General features: G+C 43.9%; 1 protein-coding gene across 1 annotated transcript in view; it reads left to right on the forward strand.

Moving 5' to 3' along the window:
• The window catches only part of LOC129832529 (neutral amino acid uniporter 4-like), a 273703-nt gene extending 259539 nt beyond the window's left edge, over positions 1 to 14164 (forward strand). Inside the window, exon 7 of the mRNA XM_055896648.1 lies at positions 13990 to 14164. Within this exon, the coding sequence (XP_055752623.1) occupies positions 13990 to 14117 (128 nt within the window). The 3' untranslated portion in view covers positions 14118 to 14164. The remainder of the gene's footprint in view (positions 1 to 13989) is intronic.
• Positions 14165 to 20763: the final 6599 nt, after the last annotated feature.

Genomic DNA, 20763 nt, shown 5'->3' on the forward strand with positions numbered 1-20763 from the left:
GGTGCTGCCCCTTGTCCCGGTGCTGCCCCTTGTCCCGGTGCTGCCCCTTGTCCCGGTGCTGCCTCTTGTCCCGGTGCTGCCCCTTGTCCCGGTGCTGCCCCTTATCCCGGTGATGGTCCTTATCCTGGTGCTGCCCCTTGTTGTTGTGCTGCCCCTTGTCCCGGTGCTACCCCTTGTCCCGGTGCTGCCCCTTGTTCCGGTGCTAGCTGTTTATTTAGGGGAAGGTAATGTTTGGGTGGTCAGTGGAAGGGGTAGAAAGAAGAGGGGAGTGACTATGGTGGTACGGGGACAGCGTCCTGAACCGGAACCACCACCGTGGTCAACTGCCCACCCGGACCCCCCCCTGGACTTTGTGCTGGTGCGCCCGGCGTTCGCACCTTGGGGGGGGGGTACTGTAACAGTCCTGACCTATTTATGTTAGTTTTTATGTGTTTTTGGTCAGGGCATGTGTTTTGGGTGGGCAGTCTATGTTATCTGTTTCTATGTTGGTTTCGGTTTGCCTGGTATGGCTCTTGATTAGAGGCAGGTGGTTTGCATTTTCCTCTAATCAAGAGTCATATTTAGGTAGGGCATTTCTCACTGTTTGTTTGTGGGTGATTGTCTCCTGTGATGTCTTCGTCGTTATCGATGTTATTCACATTTGGGACTGTTTGGCTGTTCGTGTGTTTCGATGTAACGTTCCTGTCCGTGAGTTTACGTTTGTGATGTGAGTTTATGTTCAGGTTCCGTTTTACGTCGTTTTGTTATTTTGTAGTTTTGAAAGTATTTTGTTTTTGTTTCGTGTTACCATCTTCTTCGTTGTTAATAAATAAAGATGGCATATTTCCCTGAACCCGCATTTTGGTCAGAAGATCCTTCTCTCCTCACCTCATCCGAGGATGAGGAAAGCAACAGCTATTACAGTACCGTTTTTATTGCTATCTAACTGTACTGTTAGTCCTTCAATTTCCTTTGTTAATATGGACTCTTTTGATCTAAATTGCTTTTGTTTTATAGATAAGTACTGAATTGCATTGCAATACGGGGATCTGCTGTACCTATGTTATGTTTGAAAAAGTCAGTGATAAATTCTTATGTCCTAGTTCTAAACATTTTGTCATCTAGTAGGCTTTGATTAAATTTCCAATATCCTCGCCCACGTGGAAATTCTGTAAGAGTAATATATATGCCAATTATGTTATGATCCATTTACATTTACATTTAAGTCATTTAGCAGACGCTCTTATCCAGAGCGACTTACAAATTGGTGCATTCACCTCATGACCTCCAGTGGAACAGCCACTTTACAATAGTGCATCTAAATCTTTCTAAGGGGGGGGGTGTCAGAAGGATTGCTTTATCCTATCCTAGGTATTCCTTAAAGAGGTGGGGTTTCAGGTGTCTCCGGAAGGTGGTGATTGACTCCGCTGTCCTGGCGTCGTGAGGGAGTTTGTTCCACCATTGGGGTGCCAGAGCAGCGAACAGTTTTGACTGGGCTGAGCGGGAACTGTACCTCCTCAGTGGTAGGGAGGCGAGCAGGCCAGAGGTGGATGAACGCAGTGCCCTTGTTTGGGTGTAGGGCCTGATCAGAGCCTGAAGGTACTGAGGTGCCGTTCCCCTCACAGCTCCGTAGGCGAGCACCATGGTCTTGATCCGACCACATTTTGTCCCTTATCAACACCTTTTTAAACTTTTGGTGCCAGAGAGAATGGCATAAGAAAGTAGTCAAGACGACTAGCTTGATTAAGCCTCCGCCATGTATGTCTCACTAGGTCAGGGTATTTAAGTCTCCATATATCCACTAATTCCAATATATCCATGACATTCCTGATTTCCTTAAGTGCCTGAGGGTGATAGTTTGTATTGTGATTTCCTTTCCGGTCCATAGAGGTATTTAAGACCGTATTAAAATCTCCCACCATAATAATAGAGTCTAGTGTTGCTTGTAGAGTTGATACATTCTTATATATATTGTCAAAGATACTTGGATCATCATTATTCGGACCGTATAGGTTAATAAGCCATATCTGTTTATTGTCCAATAACATATTTAAAATAATCTATCTACCTTGATGATCTGTTTGAACAATTTGCACATTTGGATCAAAATTACTGTTAATTAAAACCATCACCCCTTTTGAATTTCTTTGCCCATGGGAGAAATATATTTCGCCCCCCCAGTTCTTTTTCCACAAAACTTCATCTAAAACTGTTGAATGGGTTTCCTGTAAACAATAAATATTATATTCCTTTTTTTTTTACCAGGTAAATACTGATTGTCTTTTCTTATTATCTGCTAGGCCATTACAATTGGAACTGGCTATACTTATTTCACCACTTACCATAATGAGACACAACTTTAAATAATTTTAATCAAAATATATGTTTGTAAATGTACCATTAAAAAGTAACATGATGATTTAGTGTCTATATAGTTGTACCATGATATTCGCATTTCTACTAAGTAAACCTCCAATTGGTCCCTACTATTCCACCCGCTAAAAGCCCTCCTCATGCCGAGTTGGGTTGTCATCCCAATGCCCGGCAGACCACCCTCAACCCCCTGTATCCCATAGCCCTGAACCGACTGGGATCCATGCTTTGAAAAGAGCACACAGTGCCATTTACCGAATTGAAGTAGATCAACTGCGAAATGCATTTCCATTGCCCTCACCTCAATTTGTATTATATATAGCTGTGGGTCATCCTCTATTGTCCCTAACATCTTTTACTCCTTCGCAACAGTTGTGGGATACACACATACACCCACACACACTCAACCCTTACCCCCACACAACCATAAGCTCACAATCTCAACAATTGCACCATCCAACAATTAACACTGTTAAAATGAATCTATTATTTAAGTTTTTATACTTATTTCAATATATTCCTATCTTTCTGACAAAATAATTTTTGAACTCCATAGATAAACTGATATCTGCTTTTATCTGGAACAAGAAAACCCCTTGGATACGTGAGAGTATTGCAGAGATCTCACCCCCAGGTTGGTCTAGCACTTTCAAACGTTCAATATTATTACTGGGCAGCTAATATAAGAATCGTTCTATATTGGATGACAGAAATCCCTGATTTTACAGGCCAGAAATGGTTGACCTTGGAGATCTTATCCTGTAGCCTCACCTCCTTAGCTCTGTTCTAAACTTGCATTAGCTGACTCTGTTTCCAAATACACTAAATACCCTATTGTGAAACATTCTCTAACAATCAGGAAACAGTTCAGGCGATCGTTTGGTCTCAGTGAATTTTTTTTTTCTGCCCCATTATTAAAGAACCATACATTTTCTCCATCATCATTAGACCAGGTGTTTTATTTCTGGTCTGGAAAAGGGATCTCCTCACTGAACAACTTGTACACTGATATGTATTTTGCATCTTTTGAACAGTTAGTACAATAGTTCAATATTCCTAGATCCCAGAAACTTGGCAGAGTATGCTTCAGAGAATACATTCTTCATCTCTATGTCTAAGACATGCTGTAATTCAATTTAAAATAGTTAATTGGCTGCATTGGTCAAAGGACAAATAATCCAAGATTAGACCAGAAATAGATTCTACTTGTGAACGATGTAAGCAGGCTCCTGCTACTTTATTACATGTTTTAGACATGCCCGAATTGGACATATTTCTGGATATACATTTTTGAGACGTTTTCTAAGATACTGGAGAGACCTATAGAACCTTCCGCCTTTATTACATCATTCGGAGTGACACCACAGGAGGCCCCTCTAACCAGTTCTATAGAGTGGCGCCACAGGAGGCCCCTCTAAACAGTTCTATGGGCAACATGCTAGTATGTATTACTCTTGTAGCTAGACGTCTTCTACTGGTTAAGCGGAAGGATCGGTTTCCTCCTACTTTTAACCATTGGATAAAGGAAGTTATGCAACATCTCAGGCTAGAGAAAATACGCTACTCCGTTAGGGGATCTGCAATTACATTTTAGAATATCTGGCAACCTTTCCTATTATTTGTAGAAGACATGGATCCAGCTAATTTCACAACTCCATAAACCAACCCAAATTAGAATTTGTATGATTATTTTTACTATTTACTAATACTTTTTGTTTTATGATATCTTTTGTATTATTATTATTATTATTTTAAAATGTTTTATTTTATTATACAGCTCATTGTATATCATGCCTGCTTTAAGTCTGGTTTTGGGGTGGGTACCTGTTAGAGCATGGGAGGGGTTGAGGTGGGTTTGATTTGGTAGGGTATCCATGTGTGTTCTGTTAGAGCAGTGGTTCCCAAACTTTTTATAGTCCCATACTGCTTCAAACATTCAACCTCCAGCTGCTTACCCCCTCTAGCAACAGGGTCAGCGCACTCTCAAATGTTTGTTTTTAGCCATCATTGTAAGCGTGCCACACACACTATACGATACATTTATTAAACATAAGAATGAGTGTGAGTTTTTGTCACAACCAGGCTCGTGGGAAGTGACAAAGAGCTCTTATAGGACGAGGGCACAAATAACAATAATCAATAATTTGACTCTTTATTTAGCCATTTTACATATAAAACCATATTTGTTCCACAAAAAATGTGAATAACTCACCACAGGTTAATGAGAAGGGTATGCTTGAAAGGATGCACATAACTCTGCAATGTTGGGTTGTATTGGAGAGAGTCTGTCTTCAATCATTTTCCACACACAGTCTGTGGCTATATTTAGTTTTCATGCTAGTGAGGGCCGAGAATCCACTCTCACATAGGTACGTGGTTGCAAAGGGCATCAGTGTCTTAATTGCAACTATAGGGGGTGCTGTTTCAAATTAGCATAATTGTCTCTACAGATTAAACTGCCTAGTACTCAATTCTTGCTCGTACAATATGCATATTATTGTTATTATTGGATAGAAAACACTCTCTAGTTTCTATAGACGTTTGAATTATGTCTCTGAGTGAAACAGAACTCATTCACAGCACTTTTCCTCCCAGTGTGTGAGATTTAGACATCTTGGCCTCTGGTTCCAGATCAGTTTTAAAAGTCTCTGTTAATCCTATGAGATACAAACACTGCCCACGCCTTCCTCTAGATGTCAGTAAGTGGTGACAATTTGAATGGAGTCTATTGCGCAATCACAGGCTCTATAAATGACCAAAGACCGGAAGTAGGATTCCTTTGGAGTCTGCGCTCAACGCTAGAAGGATATCTGACTGGCCTTTTTCCAAGTCTTGGTTTAGCCAGTAATATAGCGTCGGTCATGTTTTTACTCGTTATAGGTGTTAGAAACATCATAATGTAGTTAATTTAAACCGTTTTGTAGCAATTTATATCCGTTTAGTGCGATTTTGAGGCATTGCTTTGTAATAGACTTTGAAGCTCCGGGCACGTTTCGGGGTCCCGGTCGTACGTTAGTGAGCATTTCGACGGACAAGTGGACATCTTTCGACCAAAAGAAGATTAGACCCAAGAAAGGATTCATTGCCCAAGAATCTGATGGGAGAACAGCTCATAGTAAGAACAATTTATTATGATAAATCGTGTTTCTGTCGAAATATGTTACACGCTTATGCAGCCATTATGTTTGCTATAGCTTCGCTTGGCGCAACCTGTATTGAAAAGTAAGGATAATTAAAAAAATGTAATTCCGCGATTGTATTAAGAATTAAATTGTCTATCAATCGCTGTCCACCCTGTATTTTTTAGTCAAGTTTATGAGTATTTATGTATAAGACTAGATCACTGTCTAATATGATGCACGACATTTTCTGACCAGCTGACCTACTTTTGTCATTGTCTAACCATGATTTTGGTGGCTAAATATGCACATTTTCGAACAAACTCTCTATGTATGTTGTAATATGATGTTACAGGAGTGTCATCTGAAGAATTCTGAGAAGGTTAGTGAAAAAAATAATATATTTTGGCGATGATTACGTTATCGCTCTCTTTGGCTAGAATCAATGCTCTGGTAATGTTTGCACATGTGGTATGCTAATATAACGATTTATTGTGTTTTCGCTGTAAGACACTTAGAAAATCTGAAATATTGTCTGTATTCACAGGATCTGTGTCTTTCGATTAGTGTATGCTGTGTATTTTTACGAAATGTTTGATGATTAGTAATTAGGTAATACACGTTGCTCTATGTATTTATTCTAGTCAGTTGTGACGGTGGGTGCAATTGTAAACTATGATATCTACCTGAAATATGCACATTTTTCTAACAAAACCTATCCTATACCATAAATATGTTATCAGACTGTCATCTGATGAGTTTTTTTCTTGGTTAGTGGCTATCAATATCTTAGTTTAGCCGAATTGGTGATAGCTACTGGTGTTGAGAGAAAATGGTGGACAAGAAAAATGGTGATTTTTGCTAACGTGTTTAGCTAATAGATTTACATATTGTGTCTTCCCTGTAAAACATTTTAAAAATCTGAAATGGTGGCTTTATTCACAGGATCTGTATCTTTCATTAGGTGTCTTGGACTTGTGATTTAATGATATTTAGATGCTACTATTTAATTGTGACGCTATGCTAGCGATGCTAATCAGTGTGGGGGGGGGTGGGGGGTCTCCCGGATCCGGGGTAGAGGCTCGTTAGAGGTTAACAGCGCAATTTGCCAAGGCAGGATTCTCTGAGCGCAGCCTTATCCAGAAATCTGGCAGTGGCTTCTGATTAAATTCAATTTTCACACAACCGCTTGTTGCAATTTCGATGAGGCTCTCTTGTTCAGATATCGGTAAGTGGACTGGAGGTAGGGCATGAAAGTGCCTGCGTAAATGCACACCCATCTCGCTTAGGTGCTTCGCTATATCACATTTGTCATTGTCCTTGAGCTTGAGTTCATTTGCACACAAAAAATCATACAATAATGGAAAGACCTGTGTATTGTCCTTGTTAATGCAGACAGAGAAGAGCTCCAACTTCTTAATCATAGCCTCAATTTTGTCCTGCATATTGAATATAGTTTCGGAGAGTCCCTGTAATCCTAGATTCAGATCATTCAGGTGAGAAAAAACATCACCCAGATAGGCCAATCGTGTGAGAAACTCGTCATCATGCAACCGGTCAGACAAGTGAAATGATGGACAGTAAAGAAAACTTGAAGCTCGTCTCTCAATTTAAAAAAAACTGTACTTTGCCCCTTGATAACCAATGCACTTCTGTATGTTGTAAAAGTGTTATGTGGTCGCTGTCCATATCATTGCATAATGCAGAAAATACACAAGAGTTCAGGGGCCTTGCTTTACAAAGTTAACCATTTTCACTGTTGTGTCCAAAACGTCTTTAGAGCTGTCAGGCATTCCCTTGGCAGCAAGAGCGTCTCTGTGGGTGGTGCAGTGTACCCAAGTGGCATCGGGAGCAACTGCTTGCACGCGCGTTACCACTCCACTATGTCTCCCAAGACGTCTTGACCACTGTGCTGGTTCATTTCTTTACTATCAAATGAGGAGAGACAAACTTATCACACAAGTCAGAATTATACTTAAACTACATCTTTAATCACTTATTAATAATGGAGCAGGTCAATACAACACACACATATAAAGTCAATCCATTGACTGCTCTACGATAATGATGGCTGGTCATGTCTGGTCGACGATTCACGGTAAAATGATTCGTTGAGAGCCCCGAGACAGAAGTTCAAAGGTCTTTTATAGCCAAGATACACCCCTTTCAACCTACATGACGAACAACAGATACATGGAATGGGTCACAAGGTTAAGATTTGTACGAAAGATACCTGTAATACGTAGCAGACAGTATCTGCTATGTCAACAGTTTTCATTGTATAGAGACCAGTGTCAGTCCCTCTGACTCCAAACTGGAACCATCTCTCCCTGGTACGGTATAGAACAGAAACATTAACTCATGCTCTGGAATGCTCTTTAGGTTTTATCACCCAAAAGCCATTGTAAATCTCCTGTCAGTGTTATCTCTCAGAGGCCCATCCTCAGTAGAACACACACACAATAGTTAACAGAATACTCTATTCTGTTGCATAAAACAACCATTTGATGCAATAAAAGCATTTTAACATAGTCTTGCAATTTTTCAACCATACCACCGCAGTCCATTTGATGTCACAAAGCTGTCCAGTACTTAAAAAACATTCTCCTGTTGTCCTTGTTTCCATGGTTTACAGAAGAGAATGTCTTCCTTCATTGACCCCCCATAAACGTAGTAGACATATACCAGGAGCTGTGCAAGGCCCGCCACGTCTGTTGACTCATCCAGCTGTAACGCATATAATTCACTGGCTGGTATATGAAGCAGTAATTGTTTCAAAACATCTCCTGCCATGTCACTGATGCGTCGTGAAACAGTGTTGTTTGATGAAGGCATTGTCTGTATATTTTTTGGGGCCTTTTCCCTTGGCACTGTCCCAGCCATATCCACGGCAGCAGAAAGAAGTCCTCCACAATAGAATGGGGCTTGCCTGTCCTAGCCAATCGGTAGCTCACCATATAAGACTCTTCTAGCCCCTTCTTATTAATGGTATCTGTTGCTTTTATACACGTCTTACTACTTGAAAGTCATCTTAATTCTCACTCAAAACTTCCTTGGCTTATTTTTCAAATTGGCATGTTTTGTTTCTGAATGTCTGCGCAAGAATGAAGGTTTCATGTCATTTTTATTTGGCGTACCCCCGACGGCATTACGCATACCCCAGTTTGGGAATAGTCGTGTTAGAGCATTGGGGGGGGTGAGTTTGATTTGATTTGGGATCCGTGTGTGTTCTGTTAGAGCATGGGGGGGTGGGTTTGATTTGATTTGGGATCCGTGTGTGTTCTGTTAGAGCATGGGGGGGTGGGTTTGATTTGATTTGGGATCCGTGTGTGTTCTGTTAGAGCATGGAGGGGGTGGGTTTGATTTGAGATCCATGTGAGTTCTGTTAGAGCACGGGGGGTGGGTTTGATTTGATTTGGGATCCGTGTGTGTTCTGTTAGAGCATGGGGGGGTGGGTTTGATTTGATTTGGGATCCGTGTGTGTTCTGTTAGAGCATGGGGGGGTGGGTTTGATTTGATTTGGGATCCGTGTGTGTTCTGTTAGAGCATGGGGGGGCGGGTTTGATTTGATTTGGGATCCGTGTGTGTTCTGTTAGAGCATGGGGGGGTGGGTTTGATTTGATTTGGGATCCGTGTGTGTTCTGTTAGAGCATGGGGGGGTAGGTTTGATTTGAGATCCGTGTGTGTTCTGTTAGAGCATGGGGGGGTGGGTTTGATTTGATTTGGGATCCGTGTGTGTTCTGTTAGAGCATGGGGGGTGGGTTTGATTTGATTTGATAGGGTATCTGTGTGTGTTCTGTTAGAGCATGGGGGGGTGGGTTTGATTTGGTAGGAGATCCGTGTGTGTTCTGTTAGAGCATGGGGGTTGGGGTGGGTTTGATTTGGTAGGGGATCTGTGTGTGTTCTGTTAAAGCAGGGGGGATTGGGGTGGGTTTGATTTGATAGGGGATCCGTGTGTGTTCTGTTAGAGCATGGGGATTGGGGTGGGTTTGATTTGGTAGGGGATCTGTGTGTGTTCTGGTAGAGCATGGGGGTTGGGGTGGGTTTGATTTGGTAGGGGATTTGTGTGTGTTCTGTTAGAGCATGGGGGTTGGGGTGGGTTTGATTTGGTAGGGGATTTGTGTGTGTTCTGTTAGAGCATGGGGGTTGGGGTGGGTTTGATTTGGTAGGGGATCTGCGTGTGTTCTGTTAGAGCATGAGGGATTGGGGTGGGTTTGAATTGGTTGGGGATCCGTGTGTTCTGTTAGAGCATGGGGGATTGGGGTGGGTTTGATTTGGTTCGGGATCCGTGTGTTCTGTTCTGTCTGTTTTCTGTATAATCATATAAAATGCCAAATAAAAAAAACTTTAAAAACGATCTTCAATGCTTTTCAATGAGGAACATTTTGAATTTAAATTGACCCCCAACTCTAGGTAAAGGTCATACAATTACCAAGACCGATGACAGACAGAGACATTACATCTCTACCTTACTCTCTTTCCATTTTGCACCCTCTCAAAGGTGCTATATATAATGACATTTTTCTGTGGCCACAAGTTTTCCTGGACTACATTACATACAGTAGAGACATTGGACTGTCAACTCCCTCTGCTCTATCCAGACTGTGATCCCTATGAGGACTTTGAGGGAGTGTGTGTCACTGGAGAGTGTGTGTATGTTGTTTCTGTACTGAACACAACATAACACACACACACTCCCTCCCTCACACAGTAATCCATGAACACGTGAAGGGCATTGGGCTGGTTTTGGTTTGTTTAATATGGAATCTGGCTCAATGTAACTGGTTAATAGGATTAATAGCACATTAGACAGGTCTTTACAAGGGGGGGGGGGGGGGGGAGCAGCTGCAACCTCACATGTTAATTCAGGACTAATGGATGTATGTGGTCAAGGCTCATATCATGTCATGTTATGTTCCATCATATTTATAGTATCATGTTTTCGACTTGTTCTGCTGTCTCGCCCTGTACATACACACATGCACACACACACACACACACAACTTCTGAGGGCTCTGCAATAGATTTAGTTTTTGAGTTTCTAGTGAAATACCTGGGTAGTCACCTGAGGTGAAGCATCACTGTCATGTTTATCTCATTGATATTCACAGCAGGCTCCCTTTCAGATGCTTTTTATTCTCTCATTCTCTCAACTGATTTCAATTGAAGGCAGTGGAATGTTGCAATGAGATGAATGCATTCAGTGAGACATACATGCAATGAAATGATGGAAGAATTGCATTTTGCTCCAAAAACCATATCAATAGGAGTCACATAACAACATAAAAAAAACATTTTATTTTCGAGGGTGGATGGGCTTTTGTGAAACCAAAACAAATCCATTTCCTTTTATAATGTCACACTAAAGCGATTTGCATTTGAAAAGATAACCACTTTACTAGGTGAATGCATGTCTTTCTGACTGACAGGCTGCATTTTGGTTGGAGATATATATATTTTTAACATTTTAGTCATTTAGCAGATTCTCTTCTCTGGAGCGACTTACAGGAACAATTAGGGTTAGGGCAGATATTTCTCCTAGACGGCTCAGGGATTCGAACCAGCGACCTTTCGGTTACTGGCCCGACGCTTTCAACTACTAGGCTAGAAATGACTCATAACAGACAGTGATAGACTATGATTGGTCAGTTATTCATGTGATGTTATAATAGTAAGTTGCCATTTGATATCCTGCTCTGAGGTAAATAATGAATGATTTGATGAAATGTATCTATAGTCGTGACAGATTTTGGGGTGGGATCCTCTGAGGGGAAGAAGCCATTTTAGTTTTTTGTTGAGTGTCTGTGTTTAGTCTGAGAGATGTTTGTGTGTAAGTGCTACCTCTGCTCCTGCTGTGTGGATCTGAGATCAAACATGTTAACATGTCTCTCCAGAGACTCTCTCCTGTGGAAATGTATGTGAGGTGAGAGAGCTGGATGAGACTATTCGGTTACATTCGATTTCTCGGTTGCTGTTGTTGGTGTCTCAATGACCATGTACGGTCCCCAGAACCTGGGTATTACTAGATGAGCGTACCACGTGTATGTGCCCCTTTTAAGTCTCTGAACTTTAATCCTGCACTCCTCTCTACCTGCCATTCTCCTTTTTGCCTCCCCCTCTCTGTCTCTCTCTCTCCCTCTCTCTTTCTCTCTGTATTTTTCTCTAACTGCTATCCGCCATGTTCACAGTTACCTCCTGTACACTTTCCTCCCGTACTCACCTCCCCTCAACTGGCCCCTGGAAAAGGGAAATTAGGCCAACTTAAAAGGGAAGTTTACATATCAAAGGTTTAGGGTACTGCGGTCTGGGGTTGGATTTTCAGTGTGTCTGTGAGGGCCTCTAAGGGCCCAGAACTTTATCTCGGCCGCTGCTTTCATGTTGTGTGACTCATTGTTACATGATAACCAGTTCCATCTGGAAGGTGGTTTGCAGGCATTGCATTAATTGTACTCAATTGTAAATTGTTGGTATGGCCTATACTGTAGTGATGAGAGATTTGGGATTCTCCACCATGGAAACTCATGTATAGATGAAGTCAGAAGTTTACATACACCTTAGCCAAATACATTTAAACTCAGTTTTTCACAATTCCTAACATTTAATCCTAGTAACATTTGCCTGTCTTAGGTTAGCTAGGATCACCACTTTATTTTAAGAATGTGAAATGTCTGAATAATAGTAGAGAGAATGATTTATTTCATGTTTTATTTCTTTCATCACATTCCCAGTGGGTCAGAAGTTTACATACACTCAATTAGTATTTGGTAGCATTGCCTTGAAATTGTTTAACCTGGGTCAAATGTTTCGGGTAGCCTTCCACAAGCTTCCCACAATAAGTTGGGTGAATTTTGGCCCATTCCTCCTGACAGAGCTGGAGTAACTGAGTCAGGTTTGTAGGCCTCATTGCTCGCACACGCTTTTTCAGTTCTGCAGTTCAACTTTTCTATGGGACAGAGGTCAGGGCTTTGTGATGGCCACTCCAATACCTTGATTTTGTTGTCCTTAAGCCATTTTGCCACAACTTTGGAAGTATGCTTGGGGTCGTTGTCCATTTGGGAGACCCATTTGCGACCAAGCTTTAACTCCCTGACTGATGTCTTGAGATGTTACTTCAATATAGCCACATAATTTTCCTGCCTCATGATGCCATCTATTTTGTGAAGTGCACCAGTCCCTCTTGCAGCAAAGCACCCCCACACATAAGGTTCTTCGGCTTGTAAACCCTCCCCTTCTTCCTCCAAACATAACAATGGTCATTATGGCCAAACAGTTCTATTTTTGTTTCATCAGACCAGAGGACATTTCTTCAAAAAAGTACAATCTTTGTCCCCATGTGCAGTTGCAAACCGTAGTCTGGCTTTTTTATGGCGGTTTTGGAGCAGTGGCTTCTTCCTTGCTGATCGGCCTTTCAGGTTACTTCGATATAGGACTCGTTTTACTGTAGATATAGATACTTTTGTACGTGTTTCCTGCAGCATCTTCTCAAGGTCCTTTTCTGTTGTTCTGGGATTGATTTGCACTTTTCGCACCAAAGCACGTTCATCTCTAAGAGACAGAGCGCGTCTCCTTCCTGAGCAGTATGACGGCTGCGTGGTCTCATGGTGTTTATACATGCGTACTATTGTTTGTACAAACGAATGTGGTACCTTCAGGCGTTTGCAAATTGCTGCCAAGGATGAACCAGACTTGTGGAGGTCTTGGCTGATTTTGTTTGATTTTCCCATGATGTCAAGCAAAGAAGCACTGAGTTTGAAGGTGTGCCTTGAAATAAATCCACAGGTACACCTGCAATTGACACAAATTATGTCAATTAGCCAGAAACTTCTAAAGCCATAACATCAGTTTTTTTTTACATAATTTTCTGGAATCCAAGCTGTTTAAAGGCACAGTCAACTTAGTGTATGTAAACTTTTAACCCACTGGAATTGTGATACAATGAATTTAAGTGAAATAATCTGTCTGTAAATAATTGTAGGAAAAATGTATTGTGTCACGCACAAAGTAGATGTCCTAACTGACTTGCCAAAACTATAGTTTGTTAACAAGACATTTGTGGAGGAGTTGTACAACAAGTTTAATGACTCAAGCCTATGTGTATGTAAAATTCCGACTTCAATTGTAGGTATGCACGTCAGCTTTGACATCAGTTTTGCACATCGGCGTTAAACTAGACATCGGGCCGATACCGATATTGGCATTTTTAGCTCCAACCTAAATGTATGGAAACTTCCGACTTCAACTATATATTGTATGGGAAGTATCTGTGCTGTGGTATGCATGTGTGGCAGCTTGATTAATTTGTCTCTAGACATCTGTTTCCATGCTCTGTTTGATGACCTCCGTACTTCGCTCCCTATCTCTCCGCACTCTATAACCCCCCACTCCATCCTTTTCCCTTCCTTTTCTTATCTCCTCACTCACTTCACCCTCCCCCTCCCCTCTTTATTGCCTCCCACCCTTAGGATTCCTTAATCACCTCTCTACTTCTCCCCCTCTGCCCTACCCTCTCTCTCTCCAGTCTCCTTTGCCGTGCTGATCCCTCGTCTGGACTTGGTAATCTCCCTGGTGGGTGCCGTGTCCAGCAGTGCCCTGGAGCTAGGTCGGAACTGGACCACACCTACTGCTGCTGCAGTGAACTTGGAATGACCTTGGATTACCTTAAAAGGACCTGTAGGTATGGCTCCTAGGGCAGCAGGAGAATAAATGTAGAGCAGACAATGTGTTCGCTTACAAATTGTTTTTCATATTGTAGGGTGCTGGATCCTTGTTTTGTCATATCTAAAAAGTAGAACCAAATACACAGTATGAAACATAGAAAAGACACTACTGTGCAAAGTCTATATGTATATGTGTGCACAGACATAGGAACACCATTTGTGGCACACAGAGTGTATAAAACACATACACATACACAAGCAGAAACATCCCCAACTAGCTTCACCCACACATTACTAGCTTCAGCACATTCACTGATGTGATCAAGAGTTCTCTCTCCATCTCCAGTAGGGCTGGTGTAACATTGTATCTGCCTCATCTCTATCAGAGGGGACAATCTCATCAAAAACTAAATCATGAATGTATGATGTCACGGGGAAACAACAGCCTTTCTATAGGCAGTTCTCACAGTACATCATCTGACACCATATTCTCTATACTGTATTGTTGGTGACTATATAACCCCTAATATGGTTTTTCAACCTTTGGGGAGTGGGGACTGTATCCTCTATAATTTCTTATGATCGACAAGAACCTTTGAACATCAGATCGGCAGTTACTAACCTCAATTCCAGCTTCGACTACGACTCATCTGCCCTCGGATTTTTATGTACCTCCGACCCAATCTTCGGGCTACCCAAGGGGAAACGCAGGTGAAAAAGAGGCAGCAGTGCGGGCGTCCTGGTGAGACTAAAGCAAAACCGGCCTTGCAGCTTGTTGTCTTCTCCTCTGATTTTGTTTCTTTAGGAGCTATACAGATTGGAACACAAATCGAGAACCAAGAGACTCGGAGCCCTGACCCTTCATCCCCTGCCCCATGTTCTTGACTTTTGACCTTTGAACTGTTGACCTGTCATGAACTCATGAACTCCCCAAGGTCGTGCTCTACAGACACTTATGTATAACATGAATATACCCTTTTACAGTCACATACACTTCCTAATAGACACATCAATCAAGGCTCTTTGATATGTAAACGGCCAAGTTTAGATAACATTAGATGCCTGCTGTTGGCAACTTAGCTTTGTTTGTGGCTACCTGTCTACCTTGGCTATATTTAACCAGGACTAAACCAATACTCAATTATCAAAGACCACACTGCTCCCTGTGGCACTATCTTCCAACACAGCAATATTATGTATATTTATTCATAGATATAGGAGAAGATAATGCATAACACTGAAATATCTGTCTGTTAAATGATGATGCAGTAGAACTCAGCAATGTCAGGAAAAAATCTTTAACTGATTAGAGGGAACCCAGTGGGCGAAAACTGGTTGAATCCATGTTGTTTCCACATTATTTGAACAACAAAAATCCAATGTGATGATGTTGAATCAACGTGGAAAACTGATTGGGTTTGAAAAAAGTAATCAAAGTCAGGGAATTGCTATTCCTTTTTTCACCCAACTTTAAACCTAAATCCAACGAAGTGGTGAATTTTTGTTTTTGAATTCACATTGACAACTCAACCGAATGTAAATCAAAACTAGACATTGAACTGACCTCTATGCCCAGTGGGAAGGCTGTGATTGGCTTCCTCTACGAGATTGACAATGAAGAGACCCACATCCGTTCCATATCCATTCATTTGTATGTCGACAGGGGTGATTGGTCGGTTCTGTCATTGTATCATATGATCATGTGACCTGCAGGTTTTATGTGTGTGGCCTGCGATTAGATGTGTTACCGTTGAGTGAATGTTTGACGCTGCATTTCATTATGGGATGTTTAACGCCTGCCTTCTCAGATCAGCGGTTACCGACTGTGAAGGTTACCGACTATGACGGTTACCGTGGCGAAGGAGACCAGATGATGAGTACAATCCATGTAAGAGTATTTGGACCCACTCTAATGTAAACATAGCCTCTCTATGCTACGTGACTGTTCTACAGGATGTATTTCCTCCGTTTCAGTGCCTCTCAACCGAGCGTTCTATATGATTTCATCATTAAGTGTCCAATTTGTCCCTCAGGATTTTCTACAGTCGTGTATGGTAATGATAATGTTCCCTCAATTTAATCAGTATTTATGTACAGCCCATATGCAGCGTCCGCACACTGGTGAATTTATGGTGCAATAAAGCAACTACTACCTGGTGATAACTCAAACTCCGCTCCCAATTACCGTCCATCACAAAGCTCAAAGACCTCTGTCTGACGCTGCTGCAATTGAAAACCTTTAATGCTAAAGTCTTCATTACGTCTCATTTGTTGCGCTAACCTAAGTGTCAGTGTCTGACGGTGTTAAACGATGTCACAGGGCTCCAACAGTCATTTTCACGCAACACCAACGTCACTCAAGACACGCTCAATAACATCAGGGCCCTTGGTTTGTTCTGAGGGTGTCCCCCAGCGAGTTCCCCAATTAAACCTAAATAATCCTAGATTGGTGACAATGGGCATTAGCTTGAAGCATTAGCATACCATCTAACTTCTAACACTGCTGTGAACAACAGAACAGCATCCACTCCTCTCACAGGAGGTCTGCGCTGCGATGTACCAATATGTCTTTTTGACATGTTTTGCATATTCATCCGCATTTTGTTTTACATGATGAGTTCCTCACTCCGCTGCTGTTCCCGCTGCCGAATCCCGCCCAAATATTCTAAAATGATTTGCTTTGTTGTGCCTGAAAGACATCCATTTATCCCTGTTCTGTTCGTGGAGAAACCTTTTCAGTTGGTGCAAAGCGGGTGACCATGTCACGCCCTGGCCTTAGTATTATTTGTTTTCTTTATTATTTTAGTTAGGTCAGGGTGTGACATTGGGATTGTTTGTGTTTTGTCGGTTTTGGGTGATTATATGGTAAAGGGGGTGTTGGGTGTAGTGTATGGGTTTGTGTTGAGTGCATGTGTCTAGCTGTGTCTATGTTGGTTTAGTTGTCTAGGAGAGTCTATGGTTGCCTGAATGAGTTCCCAATTAGAGACAGCTGATTTCTGTTGTCTCTGATTGGGAGCCATATTTAGGGTAGCCATAGGCTTTCATTTGATTGTGGGTAATTGTCTATGTTATACGTTTGTAGCCTGTGTGTGCACTTCGTTATTAGCTTCACGATCGTTTTCTTGTTTTGTTTAGTGTGTAAGTGTTTTTGTTTCGTTTTACCTTCGTATTCATTAAAAGGAATATGGCTTATTTTCCTACTGCTGCGTTTTGGTCCGTCAATCCTCCACACGATCGTGACAGAATTACCCACCAATACAGGACCAAGCGGCATGTAAAGCGGCAACAGGACCCACCTACACAGGATTCTTGGACATGGGAGGAGATACTGGATGGTAAGGGGCCGTGGGCACAACCGGGAGAATATCGCCTCCCTCGTGAAGAGCTGGAGGCAGCGAAAGCCGAGAGGAGGCGATATGAGGAGGCAGCACGGAAGCAATGCTGGAGACCCGTGAGTAATACCCAAAAATGTCTTAGGGAGGGGCTCATGGGGAGTGTGGCGAGTCCAGATGGGAGAACTGCGTCAACTTCCCGTACTACCCGTGAGGACTCTAAGAGGGAACCTGAGCCAGTCGGGCTGATATTGGAGGTGAGCAATGGGAATGATGCAGAGACTGTTAAGGATTTATTGGGGAGGTTGGAAGAGAGTGAAATGAGGGAGCTGCTGTGTTGGTGCGTGAGGCACAACATCCACCCGACAGAGCGTGTGCGGGATGTGAGGTTACCTGAGTCAGCTCTCCATGCTCGTCCTGATGTGCGTGCTAACCGTCTGGGAATGACAGTCCCACGAACCAGGCCTCCTGTACGCCTCCCTAGTCCTGCACCTCCTATATTAGCCCCATGTACTAACTCTCCTGTGACAGTCCCCAGCCCAGTACAACCAGTGCCTCCTCCATGCACTAGCCCTATGGTGCGTGTCTCCAGCCCTTTACCACCAGTGCCTAAATCACGCACCAAGCCTCCTGTGTGTACCCAGAGTCCTGTGCGTCCTGTTGCTGCTCCCCGCACTAGCCCTGAGATGCGTGTCCCCAGCCCGGTACCACCAGTTCCGGCACCACGCACTAGGCTTAATGTGCGCTCCCAGGGTCCAGTATGCCCTGTTCCTTATCCCCGCAGTAGCCCTGAGATGCGTGTCCCCAGCCCGGTGTCACCAGTTCCGGCACCACGCACCAGGCCTACAGTGCGCCTCAGCCGGCCAGAGTCTGCCGTCTGCACAGCGATGCCTGAAATGGCCGTCTACCCAGCGCCATCTGAGCCATCCGTCTACCCAGCGCCATCTGAGCCATCCGTCTACCCAGCGCCATCTGAGCCATCCGTCTACCCAGCGCCATCTGAGCCACCCGTCTGCCTCGAGCCGTCAGAGCCGCCCGTCTGTCCCGAGCCGTCAGAGCCGTTCGTCAGTCAGGAGCCGCTAGAGCCGTTCGTCAGACAGGATCTGCCAGAGCCGCCAACCAGACAGGATCTGCCAGAGCCGCCAACCAGACAGGATCTGCCAGAGCCGCCAACCAGACAGGATCTGCCAGAGCCGCCAACCAGACAGGATCTGCCAGAGCCGCCAACCAGACAGGATCTGCCAGAGCCGCCAACCAGACAGGATCTGCCAGAGCCGCCAACCAGACAGGATCTGCCAGAGCCGCCAACCAGACAGGATCTGCCAGAGCCGCCAACCAGCCATGAGCAGCCAGATCCGCCAGCCAGCCATGAGCAGCCAGATCCGTCAGCCAGCCATGAGCAGCCAGATCCGTCAGCCAGCCATGAGCAGCCAGATCCGTCAGCCAGCCATGAGCAGCCAGATCCGTCAGCCAGCCATGAGCAGCCAGATCCGTCAGCCAGCCATGAGCAGCCAGATCCGTCAGCCAGCCATGAGCAGCCAGATCCGTCAGCCAGCCATGAGCAGCCAGATCCGTCAGCCAGCCATGAGCAGCCAGATCCGTCAGCCAGCCATGAGCAGCCAGATCTGTCAGCCAGCCATGGGCCGTCCCTCAGTCCGGAGCTGCAGTCCCTCAGTCCGGAGCTGCAGTCCCTCAGTCCGGAGCTGCAGTCCCTCAGTCCGGAGCTGCAGTCCCTCAGTCCGGAGCTGCAGTCCCTCAGTCCGGAGCTGCAGTCCCTCAGTCCGGAGCTGCCGTTCCTCAGTCCGGAGCTGCCCCTTATCCTGGTGCTGCCCCTTATCCTGGTGCTCTCCCTTATCCTGGTACTGCCCCTTAGTCCGGAGCTGCCCCTTAGTCCGGAGCTGCCCCTTAGTCCGGAGCTGCCCCTTAGTCCGGAGCTGCCCCTTAGTCCGGAGCTGCCCCTTAGTCCGGAGCTGCCCCTTAGTCCGGAACTGCCCCTTAATTCAGTGTTGTTAATGTGGAGGGGGGTCATTTGGAGGAAGCTACGGAGGCGGTTAGTGACTGTGGTGGGGTGGGGACCACGACCAGTGCCGGAGCCGCCACCGTGGAAGGAAGCCCACCCAGACCCTCCCCTAGACTGTGTGCTGGTGCGCTCGGAGTTCGCACCTTAAAGGGGGGGTTATGTCACGCCCTGGCCTTAGTATTATTTGTTTTCTTTATTATTTTAGTTAGGTCAGGGTGTGACATGGGGATTGTTTGTGTTTTGTCGGTTTTGGGTGATTATATGGTAAAGGGGGTGTTGGGTGTAGTGTATGGGTTTGTGTTGAGTGCATGTGTCTAGCTGTGTCTATGTTGGTTTAGTTGTCTAGGAGAGTCTATGGTTGCCTGAATGAGTTCCCAATTAGAGACAGCTGATTTCTGTTGTCTCTGATTGGGAGCCATATTTAGGGTAGCCATAGGCTTTCATTTGATTGTGGGTAATTGTCTATGTTATACGTTTGTAGCCTGTGTGTGCACTTCGTTATTAGCTTCACGATCGTTTTCTTGTTTTGTTTAGTGTGTAAGTGTTTTTGTTTCGTTTTACCTTCGTATTCATTAAAAGGAATATGGCTTATTTTCCTACTGCTGCGTTTTGGTCCGTCAATCCTCCACACGATCGTGACAGACCATGATTCATGGATGGATCTCTCCACTCGGGAGAAACACTCAGAAATAAAAGTATTGCTCGCTGCATGGATTGATAACCAATGAGGAGTAGTAGTGTAGGAATTGACTAGAGACTACAGTTTTTACCACAACTTCCAATTGCATTTCTAATATAAAGTTTCCTTTAGACAAAAATGTATAAGTTGTGTACCTTGAAAACGGTCGAACGAAGTTAAGTTGTTTTTTGACAAATGCATAACTTACGTTCCATCTTGTAAAAGGACTATTGTTGAAGTCTTTAGAAGGTGACGATACCTAGGGTCTGTAATAGGATGAGTCCATGTATAGGACTAGGTTATATTTAGGTGGAGGTCATACTGGGGCAGCAGGTAGCCTGGTGGGTAGGATTGTTGGGCCGTAACCAAAAGGTTTCTGGATGGAATCCCTGAGCCGAAAAGGTAAAAATCTGTCTTTCTGCCCCTGAGCAAGGCAGTTAATCCCCAACAACAACTGCTCCCCGGACACCGATGATGCCGTTTAAGGCAGCCCCCCGCTCCTCTCTGATTCAGAGAGGTTGGGTTAAATGCGGAAGACACATTTCAGTTGAATGCGTTCAGTTGTACAACTGATTAGGTATCCCCCTTTCTCTTTACTTTGAAT

Source organism: Salvelinus fontinalis, chromosome 33, assembly GCF_029448725.1.
Source record: "Salvelinus fontinalis isolate EN_2023a chromosome 33, ASM2944872v1, whole genome shotgun sequence".
In the NCBI taxonomy this organism is placed as follows: Eukaryota; Metazoa; Chordata; class Actinopteri; order Salmoniformes; family Salmonidae; genus Salvelinus; species Salvelinus fontinalis.